Below are 18,786 nucleotides of genomic sequence, written 5' to 3'. Positions count from 1 at the left end.
TTCTCCAGAGTTCTTTTCATAAAAAAATTCTTTTTATATAATGCATTACCAGGCATGGGTGGAAACACACTGGTGATGCCAGGAGGCCAGTCACTTGACTAGGGGTGTAAAAGTTTCCTTCAATCTGTGTGGCCAGGTTATGTTGAAGGCGTGAGTCTGGGACAAGGAGCACAAGCAGCTGAGGTGCGAGCAGCAGGCTGACTCTTCCAGGATGTGGAAGCAGGGGCTGGGGAACTGTGGGTAGGGGCAAGGTCTGAACGGTCAGTGCTGGCCACCCAGACCCTTCCCACGGCTGGTGGTGGACGTTCCAGTCCGGTCTCAGGAGGAAATGTACCCAGGCCATTTCTGGCATACCCGCTTCAAAGCAAGTTCCAGGGTCAAGGCACAGAATCTCGACTTCTTCTGTTGGAGGGTCTCAGTGTTTTCAGTTAGTTCAGGAAAGCGAAGGGTCTCAGAGTCCACTGACATCACGCCTTGGATCTGCATGGTGCTCATTCCACACCACAGACATAAACACCTGGACCCTCAGAGCTATGTGACCTCTCACAGAAACCCGAGACTCAGAAAGGCTAAGTGGCCAAGGCCTCACAGTTGACAGCATGCAGACTGCGATCCAGGCTTTCTGACTCCTGTTAAAGTGTTCTTTCCATGTGGTGCTGCCTTTGTGTGATTTTTTTTTTTTTAAGTAATCTCTACACCCAATGTGGGGTTTGAAGTCACGACCCCAAGATCAAGAGTCGGATGCTCTAGTGACTGAGCCAGCCAGGCACCCCACCTTTCTGTGATTTTTATTTAAGTCATACTTTTGCCCTGGAACGCTGGGCAGAAATGATATTCCTCTTTGTTGAGCTGGAAAGTTGAATAAGTTGAAATCCACATAGAAAAACTGGCACTGGAAGGCAGGTCTTCTCATCTGCCAGGATCTGTGTTTTAGATTAAAAACAACCTGGAGATGGGAGATTCTAAGAAGGGAGCAGGATGGTGTAGGTGGGGGGACAATGGCTAGGAGAAGCCAGAATCTGCCCTCAGGGCAGCTTCTCATTTTCAAACTGAAAGTTACAACTTCTCTGCCTCAGTTTCTCCTTCTAAAAATCTCTGAAGGGCCCAGGGGTGGGGAGGATGTGGGTGGAAAGGAATCGGGGAGTTATTGTTCAGTGGGTACTGTTTCAATTTGGGATGAAGAGAAAGTTCTGGAAATGAATAGCGGTGACAGTGGTACAACATTGTGAAGGTGTTTAATGCCACTTAAAAATGGTTAAAATGGTAAATTTTATGTCATGGATGTTTTACCACAATAAAAAATAAGAAAATTAAGGGGATAGGGTTAACTGAAGGTTTCTAAGTTTCTGTCAACTCTCCAAGTCTAGGGTTCTTACCCTGACTGGAAATTTCCTTCCAAAGTATATTTGCCTTTCCAGGTACTTTCTCCCCCTTGTCTCTTAGAACCCTCTCGCACAAGACCCCAATGCTGTTCTTATGCAGAAAGTAACCCCCCCCCCCAAGCTAACTGTCTTGCAGCTGGTATAATGACTGAGGGTAATGTCTACATTTAGACTGTGTCGTGGATGAGGATGAGGTTGGCTCCTTGTTAAATGGCTGGGACAGAGGTGGAACATTTTTGGAATTGAGACGGCCTCAATTTGACAGATTGATGTTCTCTGCTAAAAGTGGCATTGGGCTTTTTTTTTTTTTTTTTTTAAATTAAGACGCATTTATTTAATTGGGTTTGACATAAAAACTGGACAGAGAAACTTCATCCCTGAAGATGAAGGCCCAAGTCTAGGAGGCTGGTTCAGGCCTTTCTACTCCAGCACATGATGTAGGCAAGTGGCAGTTCTGGGGCTGGAGGGCAGGTGCAAAACCTCAAGTCTCAACATGGTCCTCGGATGATTTTCTGAGCCACATGGGCATGGGGACCTGCCTAGCCTGGGTCCTAAGGGAAACTGGTACAGCTCAGGGAGGATCCAGCTTTCTCGGAGGTGGGCATTGGCTCAGAGGGTGGGTGCAGATCCTTGACCCTTGCACCCTGGCTCTAACCTGGGCATCAGTGCAGATACTGGGGCAGAGGCAGGACTGGGAAGCTGGCAGGTGGGGATATGATGCTCAGCCCACCATCACATCTGCAGTCCTCATCAATAAGAGGCAGTCAGCAGTGTAAGCTGTACTGGAAATAAATGAATATTAACTTGTTCCTCAAACAGTCTAGTGTCTGATTTTCAGCCTGATTGGATTCTTCTTCCACGTAGAAACATCTCTCTCATATATAATCTCCTCTGGCCCCCAAAGTGTAATCAATACAAGACAAAGTAAGGTGAACTATGGGCAGACCTTTGCCATTTCTAGAATAGTTATCTCTAAGGTGTGGTCACAGATCAGCAGGAGAGAGGGGGGTGCCAGACCACCAGAGGATCATGTAGACTGGGAGCCAATCTTGCAGTGAATGGTGGTGTGGCTTGTGTGCTGGGAAGTGGGGGCTGTACCTGAGAATATTCACAAGCGTTTCTCTATAGGGGAAGAAAAAGGATGGATACATTAGAGCAGAATTGCCTCTTTTTACATAACTATATGTTCTTGGAAAGCTTTGTAAGCCAGACTCTTAGGATTCAAGGTGCTTCATTTTCCTCTTAATTAGCATTCAAGGATGTGCCTATAAACCTCCATAAAACAATATGGTGGGACATATGCAAAGACCCAAAGAAACTGCTCCTTAAGAGAACCCTTCAATCCACCAATTGAGAAAAATAGTAAAGGAAACAATTTGATAGTCATATACGTGTGGAAGCAGGGGAAAAGAGCCTAAATACAGCTGGGATTGCAATCAACATGCTGGCATCAGGTCAAGGGGTAGGAAGTCAAGAGGGCAGGACTTAGCATTCAGACACCTAGCACGGAGCAGTGCACAGGGTGAATAGGTCGGCATGTCAGCTGGGGTTCCAGGCACAGGGGCTCAGAGCATAAGCCACGGGAGTTGTAGTTCAGCTCAAGGGCACAGGACACACTCTCAATCAGACAACACATATTAGAGTAATCAGGTTCAGGAATTAGGGGTGAGGTTGGGGGCCAGGATGGGCCTGCTAATGATGCCCCAAATTATTAATTTAGCAGCCAGCGGCCTTCAGGAGGCCACCTGTTTCTCAAGCTGAGTCGTTAAAGAATAGCTCTCTTTAGCATACAGCCCTGGCCATCGTTGTCCCTCTGCAATGAACACTGCAATAAAGTTCTCCTTACCTATCCTGTGGGGAAATTCTCAACTCATGCTGAACAGGTTGACTTTCTATACCATATTTGCTATTTGTGTCTGAAAATTTTAAGCTAGCAATGCCAAGATGCCTGCTTTCCCACAGCACCTGCTTATGTGCTCAGTTAAATTTAACATGGCAATACAGCGCACAAGAGCTCACTGATGCTTAAGAGGATCTGTATGGAGGGAATGTGCAAGGGCAGCATACATACCTACGACAGAAAACTTGGATTAACCAGAATATTTGGTTGGTTTCTAACAGCATGCCCCTCAACAGTGCCAGTTAGTTGAAATGTCTGCCTCGAGCATTGTATTTGAAAACTTTTCAGACATACATCAACAAAATTCATGGCTTTCTTCCCTTCAGCACTAACATCCTAATGCCTTTGCTTACACATCCCAAAGCACCTCCCTGGGACCAATCTTATTTAGTCTATGCAAAGGGCTGCAAGCCTTGGATGAATCAGAACCTCAGAAATGTGTTCAACTCACAAAGCAGGGCTAACATATGTGTATGTGCGGATTTACATAGTTTTGCTTCCCTAAAAACGTAGAATGGAGCGTCTGATCACATCAGTTAACTTTCTCCATTTGCATTGCTCCCCTGGCCCCGCATCACTCTGTGCCCACTTCTTACACTGAACAGTGGGAAAGCCACTCTTCTCTCCCTGGTCCACCTGAGCTGAAAAAAGGTCCCAAATTGCCCTCTAGATCACAAATACCTGGCTGTCCCCCTCCTTCTGCCTGGACATCCTCTACTTGCGGATGACATCCCTGACACGGACCAGCAACACTTAGACTGGGGATGCAGGTGTCACAAGGGGGCTACAAGCTGACAGGTGCGGGGTCCATGGGAGCGGGTGCCTATCCCATGGGATGCAAGGAAAGCAGAGCCAGAAATCTCCCCTGGCTGCCTCATTCTCCAAGATACATTTAGGCTATGAGTGCCGTACCCACTTCCTCCCATGGGGGAGCACTGCATTGACCTACACATGCCGAATTTAGGCCTGTGGCAATACCCACAGCCACAGGTGACCACTGTATCCTGGCAGAACTCTTGCTTTCAACCACTTGTCTCTGGCTTCATTCAACACAATTGGCATCTTCCACAGCTCCTTTACCCCTTCTTGGGAAGAATGGTCTTTCTTGGGTTTTTGGTGGATTTCTTTGGGATCAGGTCAAATTAGAGTAAGAATAATAAAAGTCCATCCAGTTAAGTGAAAACTTTAGGTCTATACAAAGGAAAAGAATTTAAAAAAATACTATTTTGTACTTAGAGGAAACCTTTAAACTTTTGTCTACTCCTGGTGATGGGAACACAGATTTGGAGAAAAACATTTCAATTTCCTCTAAAAGACGAAATGGCAGGGAAAGCCAGCTCCATATTTGCTCTAATTGTCTAGGGTTTGCAAATTCATGAGGGTTGTCACTCAGTGGCAAGCCATGTAGGAGTCCTGTTTCTCTAACCCAAGATAGTTTCTAGCCAAGAAGGGGTGAGAAGTTGATTTGATTTGGTGTTCCTGTTGGTGGAGGTGTTAATTCCACTCCCATACCCCCGGAATCCTCCAAGGTAAGAGAGGCCCCTGACAACGTTCTAGTCTCTCAATCTTTAGAGAGACCTCTGCTAAGGCTACAGAAGGAGGCCATTCCAGGGCTGCTTTTACTTCCTGGTGGGACAGCCACCACCCAGGATCCCTAGGGCCAGGCAGAGGCTGCAATCACTCACTTGCTCTCAGCCAGCGATATACAGTGACTAGGGGCCAGGTCACCCACCAGGCCATACTTAGTCCATAATTTTGCTGGGGCCTCAAGGGAGGAATAGGTTCTAGTAGAAGAACCAGATGAAGAGGATAAAGGGGAAAGAAAAAGAGGGAAAAGGGAGGAAGGAGAAACAAATGAAGGAGAAACTATAACTAAAAGGGTTCTTGTGTTTCAACTGGGAACCAGCCACTCTTTATAATGCCACTTTCCACAGGGGGAAAATGTGCTCTAAGTTTCCAGTAATGAAGTTGGATATCTTCTAAACAAAGCCATACCCGCCAAGGAAGGAAATATTAAGTAAGCATTCAAGAGAACCAGAAGTTTTAGTCTTTTTTTTTTTTTTAAATAATCTACGTCAAGTTTTCTATCAGAATTGAGCTGAATTTTCTTTTTTGTTTTTAAGTTGGGATGGGGCACCCAGATATGCCCTAAGATCACAATTTATCCTTGACTGGCTGATCACTTCAGGAAGGTCACTGTTATAGAACACATTTAAAAAGACAATCATTATAGGAAATAGGACAACAATAGCTGCTTCTACCTCCATGCTAGTATTAGGGTCAAGATCATCACACTCTGACTCCTCGGAACTGTTCGTCTCCTTGAAGGGCAGCATGAGGAGGGGGAAGAAAGAGAAAACAGTTAGAACCACAGGCAGCTTTTGCTGGGGAGTGAGGAGAACTTCAGAAAGGCATGAGCAATGGGAAATTGGGCAGAGAAAAAAAACCAGGTGCTTCTAAGGAGGGGGTGCTGATCACCAAGGGTGGCAGCATGCTCTTTCCAGGGGGAGGAGGCTGGGATTGTGTGCGGCCGAGCATCTCACAGGAAATAGCAGTGGAAGCAACCACATGAAGCATGAATGCTGGATAATTTAAACTCTTGTCTTCTGTGAGGCTGGACTTCCCAGATGAGAGTGAAGGAGGGAACGCAATTTCTTTTCCCCAAGAAGGACGTTAGAATGGGCTTCGGTTGTTCTTTTTTTTTGCTCAGGAAGGGGGAAAAGTGCCAGGTAGATAATCACACGCTATAACAATGTTAAACATGAGCAGTCTAACTCCCATGGTCCAGAGTCAGATCTTTCCAGAAGGCCCAATGTAAGAAAAACAGATCCCATCATTCCAAGATGGGGGACAACAAGGGTCTGCCAAAGCTTAGAATCAGTGGGTTCACAGTAGGATGGTGGATTATTACAAAACAGTAACTTGGGCTTCGCCAGCGTGCCTCCCTTTCCTGCCCACGTGTAGGCCTGAAAATGTCATCGTCTGAATTCTGGGGAAAAGAAATGAAACTTTACCAAGGCCACAGGGGCCCTTAAATTCCAAACCTCAGACTTCACATGGTTGAAGGTTTGGCAGGCACTCCTAATCTCCTTACCCTGCGTGTATTTTCAAACCTAGGATACTGAACGGGCAGCTTTGGGAACTTTAGTATGAATCAAGCATCTTGCATTTTTACAAAAAGAATGCTAGAGATAATTTTGTTATAAAACATGTGCACAGTATAAAGAGAAAGGTATAAAAGAAAATAAAAGATACTTACGTATTTGAATTGAAGTTGCCAGGAGAAACAAAACATAAAAAATAAATTGATCTTGCATGCAAAATCCTGCTAAACTACTTCCCCTCTGGTCCCCACACTGGGAAAAAAAAAAATCCCCATCAACCCAAATTGCCTCGTGAGAATGCTGCAGGGTGGGAGTAGATGAGAGGTGGGGCACGGCTCTGGAATACCTTACTCACTTTAACAGAGACTTTGTTGCCCAGAATATCCTTGGGTTTACGAGGCCCTGTGGCTTCATTTTTACCCGTGTTCTCCACTTCCGCCCGCTTTCTCATTCGTAGGGTATGCCATGAACATGACTTCCTGTTGTACCAAAAAATGCACCAATCAAAATGGCAGGTCAGGGCAGAGTGAGGCGGTGGGTGGGCTCACCACCCTTGGGTGAGTCAGTAGGTGAGGTGCTCCAGTCAAGCCCCAGCTCCAGAGGCCCCAAATCTGTGTGCCAGCTCATGTGGTGGCTGGTAGCTAGTTGATCTCACCTCCAGTAAGAAGTGAGTGAGGATGAGCTTTGACCCCTCTTGAGAGATTTGCCAGGTTGGCCGCAGCATTTGAGGAAAATATGAGTACTGGATTATTAAAATCTACCAAGGAAAGTTTTTATATCATACTGATGATGAATCCCTCGAGGACTGAGGAAGTCCCTTCCTGAACAGTGTGGTGGGTGATGGAAAAACAGGGTCGGGGGGGGGGGTAGTAAAACAGAAAAGATAAGTGTGTTTTATAGTATATAAGCTACTGGCACTTTCCCAGGACCAGATATAAAGACCCAAAAGGATGATTTTGAGGTTTTCATCCCATTATTTGTATTTGGGCTGTGGCCACTTCCACACACTGCAGTACAGATAGGACTTTTTTCTGGGGCATTGACTTGATACATGGTTGAGCACCACTCATTTATCTGGATATTTTAGGATGAAATGCTTCTTGGTCTATGTCCTCCACATCTCTCAGTGTTTGTGAATAAAAAGCTCTGTCGACCACTAAGAAGTCCTAGAGTTTTCCTGCTGGGAGAAGACCCAATGTGTGCTCTCAAGGAGGTGAGGGCAGCAATCCCCTTTCACACTACCCTTAACTTCTTCCTTCCCACAAGGGGGTTGGAAGCTACTTCACAGACCTGTAAAGAAAAACTCAGAGCAGAGCTCTTGAGTTGCATATATGTCAGGACTCAAAAGACAAAGACAGCAAAAGCCAAGTCACAAAGAACATTAGTGACCCTGGGCAGGCATCCTCAATTTCAGGTGTGGTCACAGAATTTGGATGAAGTTCTATCATTGCCTGGAATAAGTGAGGTTGGCTTTCCTTCAGTGTGTCCTTGTCAAATTTGGTCCTTTGCAGACAGAGCTTGATGAAAAGAGCCTTCAGTAAGGGAGGGAGGAGAGAAGGAGGAGAGAGAGAGAGGCATATGAGATTTAGGAGAAAGGAGAATGTTTCAAAATGCATAGCATCTCCTCCATAAAACTCCATATATGTCAGGAATTTTAGGACGTCCTGACGGTGTTCCCAAAATATTTATCACTAACACACATGCTCAGTGGTCACCCTTCTGAATAGGAAAGGGCAAGAACAGTCATGTTCTCAATTTGGGGGTCAAGCGGGCTCCACCAGAAAGCAAGAATCTCTTGGCCAGAATTTCTCTTGTATCTCCCGAATAGGCAGGCTCTCTAAGCACACCAGCAACTCGCTTCAGTTGTTGTACCTGAGCAAGAACCAGTCATGGAAACTAACCTTAGATAATATCACTGTTAACTTCCAACACTCGCTTCATATCTTTACCCCCCAAATCCGCATCCCTGACCCAGTTTGAGAACATCTTGAGTCAGGGAGGCCCATGCTGAAAAGATTCCCAGGGCGAACAGCACGTTGAGTGCGTGTGTAAGTGTGGGGGTGTGTCCCTGCATTTATCACAACCCTCTGGGTCATTCAGTGTGCTTGGTGAGAGACTAGAAATGTGACAAATAATGTTCAGAAGGAAGACTCAGTAGTATCAGTGGCAGGACAGGGTCAATTTCATATTCTTCTTTCCAGAAGAAGTCGTCATCATGGTTTGGGGAGCTTCCATCTCTTGGCCACAAGCCCAGGAACTGATGTGGAGACAGGGTTTCAGTGACATTTATGCTGTGGGCATCACAACCAACTCTGCCCCTTGTGGTCACAGCAGTCCCTGGGGAGGGTGCGGTGAGTGTCCTTCCCTGATAAATACTGACAGCCACTTTGAGTCAGACGCTCTGTTCCATCCCCACCAACCCCTGCACAAGAGAGGCCGACAAGGAACCAGAATGACCCAATTGTATTTGGATCTGTTCTCTTTCACCCAGACTCACATCCCTCCCATGGAAGGCAGGAAAAAGGTGCAAAAGTGAGGAGGGAGTGCTGGGTGCCTGGATAATTAGATTACAAATCGTGGTAAGTGAGCTCTAGAAGGCCGTTGACTAATAAGAACTTCAATGCTTTGAGGGCCTTTATTTCCAAGTCTTCTTAAATGGTACCAAAACAAATGTCTTAAAAGTAAACTGGATTGGGTCTATGGTGCCTTAGAGACCCCCACTGATTTCCAGCTGGGCCTGTGGTTACCTAGAAAGGCCAGGGTGAGGCTGGTAGCCTCTATCCTCCAAACTAGAGAAATGCCAAAGAAGCACTGTGTCCTGTTGTGCCCCTGCTCAGCTATGTCAAGGGGAGTCCCTTCCACCTGTGCCATGGATGACCACTGAGCTTGGAGAGTGGTGGGGGATGCAATCTAAACACTGTCTTGTGCTCAAGTCACCACTTCATGTCAGCACCTCAAAGGCGTCCAGCGGGACAGCATCCAATCGGAATCATTCCACATCTCGGAGGTTAGAGAAAAACAATAGGGGCTGTTTAGAAGGGAAGCCTAGTATTGGAGCTTGGGTGACAAAAGCACTTTTTTGTAGGGAAAAACTGCCAATGCATTCAACCAATTCCTAAAATACAGAAAGGGAAAAAAAAAAAAAAAGAATTGTTTGCACATTTAAAACTCCCAGAATAGTGAAATAGGGGAAAAAGGGTCAACTAGTCTTTAACCTCATTAAAACATGCTCATGGTGAAAATTTATTTTACATATTTAAAATAGTACATTTAAAATTATTAGTTACATTACAGGTACAATGATGAACATTGTGGCTCTCCATTTATATTGCACAACCTGACTTCATCCATATGGGGTTCTTTAAATAGTGCAAAATACTTTATACAGGAATGTGTTCGAAAGGGTCTTCGCAACCAAACTAAGGAAAAGAAATATCTTACAAATTACCATGAACATATATTAAAGTGACAGGGGAGGGGAGAAGTTAAAAAAAAAAAAGTTACAATCTGTACAGAGGAATTGCCATAGACAACCAAAAAGTTCCCTCTCTCCTGAGAGAAGCAGCAGGCCTCTGACCTACACAGGTCTGGCATTGGTGCTAAGGTCATTTTTTGGTGTCAATCAAAAAAAATATATATATATATATATCAGTAACTTAATACAATATAAATAAAGTCCAGTCCAGTGAATCCTGTGGTGGGTCAAATGGAGCAACGGAAGGCATGCCTTTTGTCATCTAGGGTTTCAGTAGGGTTCTTTTCTTAATGGGGGAGGGGGAGAAAAAAAATGAACAGAAAATTATAACCCAAAAGGAAAAAAACCCACAGCCACTACCGTCAACAACCACAAAAAAAGCCCGGAACAATCCAGCCTGGATGCCCCATGCTGCGTGCGGTTCCAGCACTCAAATATTGGTTCCGGTGGCACTGTCGAGAATAAGCAGCGGTCATTCCCTAGCGTGTGTTTGCATTTTTGTGTTCTTTGTTTGGTTTTGATTTTCTAATCCACACACTCCTCTCCCGGGGAAGCCAACGAGGCACTTACTTGATGCTTCCGTCACTACTTTCTGCTGCCGCGGTGGCTTTGGTGAGGGGTGCCAGGACGCTGCCCGGGACCCAGCCCTCGGCCGCAGGGGAGCAGTCGCTGGCCGGCTGGTATACCAGGCACATGTTCTGCTGGTTGACGGCGAGGACCTGGACCACCTCACCTTGGCTCACACAGATTTCGTTCTCCTTCAGTGCATAGTAATCTTTGATCACGGCCATGGAGGAGGTCCCATTGCAGCCCCCCAGGTCGCCCTGCTAGGAGACAAGGGCAAGGGGGACATGGATACAGGAAGGCTGGTTCACACAGGTAGCCTTATATCCCACTGCGTGCTTAAAGGCTAAATCCTACTGCGTGCTTAAAGGCCAAATTTCCCACCAGCAGGGTAAATAGCAGGCAGAAGATTATCTTGAGCAATAAAATTACATGCACAAATGTGCTCTGAAAATCTATTTGTTATAGCAATGTTGTATATAATATTATAATCAGGGGTGAATGGGTAGAGAACTGTCCAGCCTAGGGAAAAGCATAAACACACCTTCCACCTGGAAGCCCCTCACTAGCATGCAACCTTCCTGCCAGCATCCTCTAATGTAAGGAAGAGGGTGGCACAGGGATACATAAGCAGTTGGGCAGAGTGAGGTCAGGGCAAAGGTCAGGTCAGGGTCACACCCCCCTAATGGAAAGAAGACAGACCTTCTGAAACATTTTTTCTTCTTTGTGAAAAAGCATCAGTTTCCTGCTACATTCTGATCTCCTTTGAGACAGAAGTAACAATGAGACATTTGCCCAGTTCAATGGCAAGACCATGACCTACCCTGACCCAACTCAAGTGGGAACAAAACTCCTCTGGTCCTGCCTGTGTTCATTAAAACAAGAGGTCATACCTCTGTGGCTTTTTCACATGATTATACCAGGAAAGCTACTTCTAGACCTGTACCTCCCATGGAGGCCTGGCTACCTCACAGAGCACGATGAGAGCCAGAAATTCTTCAATAAATTTGACAAAAGGCCGTTATGACTTCACCTAATTCACAAGGAGTTTTTAAGGTAGAAAATCATTTCCAGGTAATATGATGAAATAGGTCAGTACAGTTAGTCTAATACAGAATTGAACTTGGATATTAATAGTTGATTTTTAAAAATATATTTTCATTAATAATTAAAAAGTCAATATCATCCAATTTGGATAAAACAAATAAAAGTATAAAATCAGAACATGTAAGTAAAAAAAAATGTAGATGTTCCTGTTCACAGACCCATTGAGTTCTAGAGGCAACTGAGGCCTAATGAGATTAATGAACTGCCCGAGGTTCGAGGGCAAGTGAGTTACAGAATTTGGGTTGGAACCCAGATTGCCTGAATTCCTAATCTAGCACTTTTCCCATTTATTCCCATGCCTACCACTTTGTAGGGTCCTACACAGCTGTGTGGACGGGTCTATAGTTAGTTCTATGCCGTCCTCACAGTGATGTTTAAATTGTGGATTATCTGTGATAAATGTCTAATCCAAGCCTGCTTTTCCCATTCACACACAGATGACCCATTTCCCCGCACTGCATCCGTCAGTGGAGGGCAAAGGACTGTGAGCTCACTTCAGCAGCTCATCATTAGAAAGCATGATCTCTTTCAGACGTCAAACACTAGAGTTGTGACTTTTAGGTGATCCAAAGCACGACTACTCTGGTATAAGTCATCATTGCCACTACAATATTACCTTATATCTGCAGGGTTTCTGCAGATGACAATAGCTCTTTAACACAGAATGCCTGACCACAGGGAGCTGGTCTAACTCACTCAATTTGTAGGGGAAGAAAGAGAAATAATTGAGACTAGGCTGTATTCAGTGGGTTGTTCTGGTAAATGAGCAGCATAAAAAGAAGCTACTTCTTTTTTCTAAAGTCAGCACAGAGGCTGTGCCCTCAGAGTGGTGAGGCTGGGGGTAATAGGCTGTCACTTACCTTGGTGGCCTCAAACTTGTCCCCAGGCTGGTGATAGTCAAACCCTGGACTGCCATTGGAGGTAGATATCTTCAGGGGTGGCAGAGGCGGGTTATAGCTGGAGCCCTTTGGGGGCTTGTCAGAGCCCCCGGGGACAGAGGAGTAGGGTCTGGGGCTGGCTTGGGGAACTCTGGATGGCTGGGACCTCATCACAGCTGTGTTCCTTTCTTTCCGCTGGTACTCAATGGGCGACTGTAGTGCTACAGGGTAAGAGCAGACAGTTACTCTGAGGTCTAGGAATCTCACAAGGATTTGGAAGCTTAGTACACACAGGCTTTATGCCAGGCATAATGGTAATACACGAGGAAGACACTATTCTTGTTTTTAAGGAACTTATGATCTACCGTGAGGACGAAGAAACCTACCTTAATGATGGAAATGCAAAAACGAAATGGTGCCATATATGAGGTACAAAGTGCTGTGCAAAAGGATGGAGAGAAGTGTGTGCATGAGTGTGGGTGGACACTTCTATGGGGGTGGTGGTGGTACTAAGCTTCAGACTGTGCAGGAGGTAGGCAAGTGTGAAGCGTGTCTGGGCAACAGGATGGAGTCAGATCACCTGCAGCAGAAGACCATCGGTGGAGGAAGAGATGAGACATAAGGGAGGTTGTTGGCACCATGACTGAAAAATCTGCAAAGCCCTGCTAACGAGGCTGGGTTTAATTCCAAAGATCTTGAGAAGTGATTGGATTAAATGAACTTGAACATTTGAAATTCTCTCGCCAGAGCCACATTTTAAGGAATATATTAGCCTTGGAGCAGCAGTTGGGAGGAGGGCTGGAGAGGCCGGTTCAGAAATCATGAGACAGTGGCAAGCCAGCGACCCAAGTGGAGCAGAGCCAATGAAAATGTAGAATGGATATGACGTGGCAGGTGTTCAGAGGGAGATTAGACTCTGCCACAGCCTGGATGGGAGAAGAAGCCAAGAACTGATGGTCACTCGGGTTTGGGGTCTGGCAGAATGGTCGTCAGTGGAACTCAGGAGACAGAGGAAAGACATGAGCTTTGTTTTACAGAGTTTAAAATAAGAAAGTTCAAAGGCTTGAGTGCTAAAGAGGTATAGCCAGGCAAAAGTCATACAGGTCAAATTCTGTAATAATGACTTCCACAGCTGAGCCAATTTTGTCATTTTTATCAGTATTTTCTGCAACAAATATTTAAGTAGGTTAACAGCTGGGGCCCAGAGAGCTTTCAATTATAGGGATATTTCTATAGCAATAAGTGTGTGCTTCAGTAGGACTCAACATAGGGTTCACACTTCTCTTTGAGGTCTCAGGAGGGAAAGATTGGCCCTGAGATGCCTGCATATGCCTCTGTAAGTAAAAGGCTAGCCCTACTCTATCATCACATCCTTGTCTCCTGAGTGTGTCAAAGGATAAAACAGGCTCTTGCCAGAGCTCAGCCTTTCTCCGTGGTGTTCTGTAGGCATTAAATATTTAGGTATTGGTAATCGAGTTCAGTAATATCTCCATAATTCACTATAATTAAGAGAAAGATCTCTTGGAACCATGTAAAAGTCTGAATCACTGATTATGCCCAAAGAAATGCAGTTCTAAGTTTTAAGTAGATAGCAGGGAGTTTGGAAGCAGGCCTTATTGAACTAACTTCATGAATCAGTACCCATCACATGGAATTGGGGTATTACTTGATTAGGTGTAATAACTGTGCTGAAGTGTTTCAAAGTAATATGACTTAAATGAATGACACAGTGAGCCTCTGTTTTTCTGCTAGTCAGTCTCAGTTTGTATAGCTCAGGTCTTAGGAGCAGGGAAGCTAATCCCTCCTGAGAGGGTTTGTTTCTGGCTGATCTACAGCATCTTATGCCTGATCCTGTTTCTTTCTTTGCTTTGTTTGCTAGGGAGTTCATAGATACATGCGTGCCCTACCATTAGCAACTATCTGTAGTTTGTGGTTAAAAGCCCAATTTTAAGTTATACGGTTCTGGGTTCAAGTCCTTTTTCTATCACCTACTGTTTTTGTGATCTTGGACAAGTTTACTAACCTCCGTGACTCCTTTTCCTCACCTGAAAACGACAGGGTGATAGGACTTACCTTTCCATGTTGACATGAGGATTAAATGTGATGATACATGTGAATACTTGCTTAGCATCGTGTCTGGCACAGAGAAAGGACTCAACATGTGTGAGCCATTATTGTTACTTCAATTATTTCTAGTTTCAATTTTTTTCTTATTTGTCTTTTGTACTGACGTGATAAACATCTCATTGTGGCTTAGAATCAGAAATGCTTAACTAACAGAATGCAATATAATGACATATTTTATATACGTGCTCTTTTTTGTACAAAACTTTTATCAACAAAGGTATTAATTCAAAGTTCTAGGAGTAAGACTGACGCTATAGGGAGCTGGCCGTGTCTGCCTGCTCCCAGTACTGCTGGCAGGCGCACACAGTATGTGCAGCGTGGGCAGAGTAGATCGTCCCTCTTTTTCACACAATGAGCCAACAGAGGCCCAGAGAAATGTCGTGACCTGCCCACAGTCCTAAATGGCATGTCACCTTTCATCTTTCCCCCATAGCATTCAGGTCCATGCCGGACACCCAGCAAGTGCTGTTTGCGCCATTGGAAAGAGTCCAGATTCCAGTACTGGCAAGAGGTGACACATCTGATAGTGGATCTGTGTGTGTGTGTGTGTGTGTGTGTGTGTGTGTGTGTGTGTGTATGGGCATATATGCTTGCTCAGTTTGTGCATGTGTCTGCATGTGTGTGTACATACAGGCATATGTGCTCACTGAGTCTGTGTGTGTGTGTGTGTGTGTGTGTGTGTGTGTGTGCACGTGTGTGTGTACATACAGCCATACGTGCTTGCTGAGTCTCTGGAGTAACTTCATTACTGGTTATATTCTGCCTTCAACTTCAAGCTCTGTTTCTGCTCAGAGAAACTTCTGAGCTCATCAGCTTGAGAGGTGAGTGCTAGTTTAACACCCTATACTTCCTCTCACATGCCAAGCTCAACATGAAGACAATCCCAGCAGTGAAAAAAATATAGAAATGTAAACAAGGTAGCAATGCCATTTCTGGTTAGGGGGCTCCTGCAGGGTCCGTAGCAAGCTATATTCTGTGTGTAGTCATCTGTTCTGAAAAGTTTCAAAGTATTACCGAAATTCAGTGATCACCTCTCATTTGAAAGGGCTCAGGTTGGCCAGCAAGAGGACTCATCTAGGCTCTCGCACTGATCTGTCAAACTCCCAGTATTTGCTAGGTAACACCAGAGAACCTGAGAAAGTACCAGCCATTAGCCACCAAATGGGAAAACATAGGTCACTGATCGTTGATGTGCCCAACTCAGCCTTTTGCCACAATTAATACCAACTGGCAGCTGGCCACAAAGCATACACCCTATGTCTAGGCTCTAGAGAATAGCTCTTCTTTTGGAAAGTTGGGGTTTCTTTATCATGTTCCATCTGTTCCACTGGTGTATTCAGGCTTAGAAAAAAATCTAAACAAAGTGTTCCTGAAAACTACAAGTTTGTCATCCACATAAAATGTCATCTGGGCTCATGAAGTCACCATGAGCCCAGACACAAGGAAGCTCAGAGGCATGGGGTTCCCTGAAAATGGCTGCTGGAAGCCAGGCCCACTGATACCTACCATTTAGGAAGTCTCGCTGTGTTTCTAAGACTTGGTTGATGTCCTGCACCCAGGCCTGCTGGATGTCCGCGTTGGCAGCTTGCAGAATGACCCTCTCTGAAGTCTCCCTGTTCATGAGTGCAAACTTGCAGGGGTCATTGTCCACGTTCTCCTCCAGGACCAAGTAATTCATCTGGAAGAACCCAAGTCGATTCTTTTGGTATTTAAGTGGTTTGAAAAACCAAGAGCACCCTGTATACACTGTATGTTAGCCATCTTGACAATAAATTATATTAAAAAAAATCAACAACATATTATACTTCCTCAAAGTTTTTATTTCAGGAGACATTTCCACAATTTTGTCCTGGATCTAATAGCTAAATACTTTGGTTTCTGTCTTTGATGAATGACATGGAACTGGAGAGCCTGCAGGATCTGTAGGACCTGCACTCAGCCAGTCTTTTTCTTTCAAAATATTTAACCTTCATGCCCCCTGCATGTTGGGCTGAAAGACTGTCAAAGTTGTGAATTGGTACTCACGCCAGGTCTCTGTCTCAGGGAAGCAGCTCCCTGGGTTTGGCTCTTCCTTGCTCTTTGTCATCCCCACTGGGAGCCTTACCTTGATGCTCCTTTTGAACATGTAGCCCGGGGTGAGGGATCCCTTCCTTAGCAGTTCACTGAAGATGACGATTTGCTCAAAGAGGAACACACGCCTCTCCTTGGTCCGGGACTGCATGCCCGCGTCCAGCTCAATCACATAGAACGTGTCCTGCTGCAGCAGCTTCCCCTGAGCGGTCAGGGTGCCCTGATGGAAGGAGGTGCTGGGGTGAAGGAAGTGAAAACCCGGCAGGGGGGCCACAGCCCTCTGGGTCCACAGGACCTGCCCCACTGAGGACACAGACAACAGACCTGGCACTAAAAGCCCCAGGACTCTAGTAAGAGACTGAATTAAGACCCATCCATTCAGCTAGGGCAGATACAGAGCTCTGGGGGAAAAGCGAAAGAAACCACTAAGAAGCAGCTCTGAGAAAATGCCAGAAGGAAGAAAGGTAAAATTATTAGCTAAAACGATGTTCAGGAATTATCCTGGCTCTTCTTATTTTTTATTAAAAGGAGAGCAGAAAGTAGGGGACACCTGTAGCCTTTCTGCCCCTAGGGCTCTGAGAACTGTTGCCTTCCTGGCTCCCTCGCAGCATGGGCCAAGGACCTCGGCTACCCTTATGGCCACAAACCAACCTGTGGCCAAGGGAAGTGATACAGGCAGGACCACAGGTAATCTGAATTGGGCCGCTCTCCTCTCCATCTGTTATTTCAGGATGAAGTCTTAGAAGTAGTCTAATTCTGTAGTCTTAGTCTCCTGCTACCGATCAATAGGTGAAGTTGGAGTACCATACACAGGTGCCCATGTTTTATAAGCTGATAGATATTTCTTTGGGTCCTGTGATCCTCCTTAAAATGCTTCCAGCTAGCAGGTCACTTGCCACCCTAGGTAGTGGAGCCTATTTGGTTTGCCAGTTTCTAACCCGATTTTCAGAGACATCTTCACATCTTCAAAGGGAATATGGCCCAGCCCAGCAGGTCTTCAGAGATGCTATTGGAGACCCCTGCTTTCTCTACTGTTCTTCAGCAAGAACACGCCGACACCTGAGATAGAAGCCAGAGGGCCACCTCTGAACCATACTCTCTCAGGTGATGACTTTCATCCTTCAGTAAAAATGTAGGCCATTTGCTGCACATGATGCCTTATTCCAAACAGTACCCGGCACATGGGTCATTTTTCTTCCCTATTCCTGAGAAATGCCTGCCCTCTGCTTGGATCATGGCTCCTTATTGCCAAGGTCGGCAGCCAAACAGGCTTATCTCTCTCCTGGTCCAGAGTTAATATTAAGCCAGTGACCAGCTAGCCAGGAAAGCTCTAAAAGCTCTATTAATATTACATAAGAACCTGACCCATGAATGATAGCCCTGCTGATGCTGAAGGGAAAGCTAGAGGATTTAAAAGACAGAGAGTCTCTAAGTGGGGAGGCTAACTTCTCCCTGGTCTAAAGCCCTGGGCTTCAGAAAGGACGTAGGGACATTCATGGCCCTTCTTAATTAGCTGAAGGAATGCAAAGAAGATTCCCTGCAACTGGATGGAAAAAGGAGATGGTGGTGTTTGACTGAAAAGAGAAGGTAATTTTGCAGTCTGTGTATGGCCTTCTGTGGACATACACGTGTATGCACGACACAGCTTCTGTGGAGTCTAACTTGAGCCAACACAGTCAGATGCTCTTCCCCTGTTAGTGGTCAGCACCTCCAAAGACTCAGAGAAGGTCAAGCCAGACTCCTCCTCAGAAACACGGGGACATCAAGGCTTAAGACCAAAAGGGATTACTTGGTTTGTTCAGAATAGCCTCAGACCTAGCATAGCCCCAAGGGAAAAAGTGTAAAAGTTCATCCAGTGTGACTAGAGGAAAACCATGTAAGAACGCAGAGTAGATTTCTGCTGCAAACCCCTGCTTACTCTAACGCCACAGGTGTACCGTGGAGAATCAGGAATCTATGAAAAATAAACAGCAAAGAAAAACTCCACATAGTTCCTGGTCATAACAAAGCAGTGGCAGACAGGGACACCAGAAAGGCCTTGGAGGGCAAGGAGGACAAGAGAATTTGGCTCAAGAATATCATGAATCCAACTAATTAACCCAAACCTGAATGTAGCATCTCCTAAATTTACTTATAGAGAAGTCTGCTGCTTTTCTTTTCTTTTCTTTTTTCTTTTCTT

General features: G+C 45.4%; 1 protein-coding gene across 23 annotated transcripts in view; it reads right to left on the bottom strand.

The window, feature by feature from the left end:
- Positions 1–18,786, bottom strand: part of KALRN (kalirin RhoGEF kinase) — a 661,810-nt gene that overhangs the window by 31,527 nt on the left and 611,497 nt on the right. For 10 of the 23 annotated variants that reach the window (XM_027061027.2, XM_027061030.2, XM_027061033.2 and 7 more), the window contains 6 exons: positions 16,642–16,827; positions 16,044–16,215; positions 12,393–12,631; positions 10,432–10,688; positions 6,742–6,865; positions 5,544–5,603 (listed from right to left, as the gene is read on the bottom strand). In XM_027061027.2, coding sequence (XP_026916828.1) covers positions 5,544–5,603; positions 6,742–6,865; positions 10,432–10,688; positions 12,393–12,631; positions 16,044–16,215; positions 16,642–16,827 — 1,038 coding nt within the window. Of the gene's footprint in view, positions 1–5,543; positions 5,604–6,741; positions 6,866–7,399; positions 7,919–9,605; positions 10,689–12,392; positions 12,632–16,043; positions 16,216–16,641; positions 16,828–18,786 lie in introns of those variants that run through there. The other 13 variants (XM_027061029.2, XM_027061041.2, XM_027061032.2 and 10 more) reach the window with 6 other exon arrangements.

Source organism: Acinonyx jubatus, chromosome C2 (assembly GCF_027475565.1).
Source record: "Acinonyx jubatus isolate Ajub_Pintada_27869175 chromosome C2, VMU_Ajub_asm_v1.0, whole genome shotgun sequence".
Classification (NCBI taxonomy): Eukaryota; Metazoa; Chordata; class Mammalia; order Carnivora; family Felidae; genus Acinonyx; species Acinonyx jubatus.
Note: the sequence above shows the minus strand (reverse complement) of the source record. Positions and strands in the feature narration are given on the sequence as shown.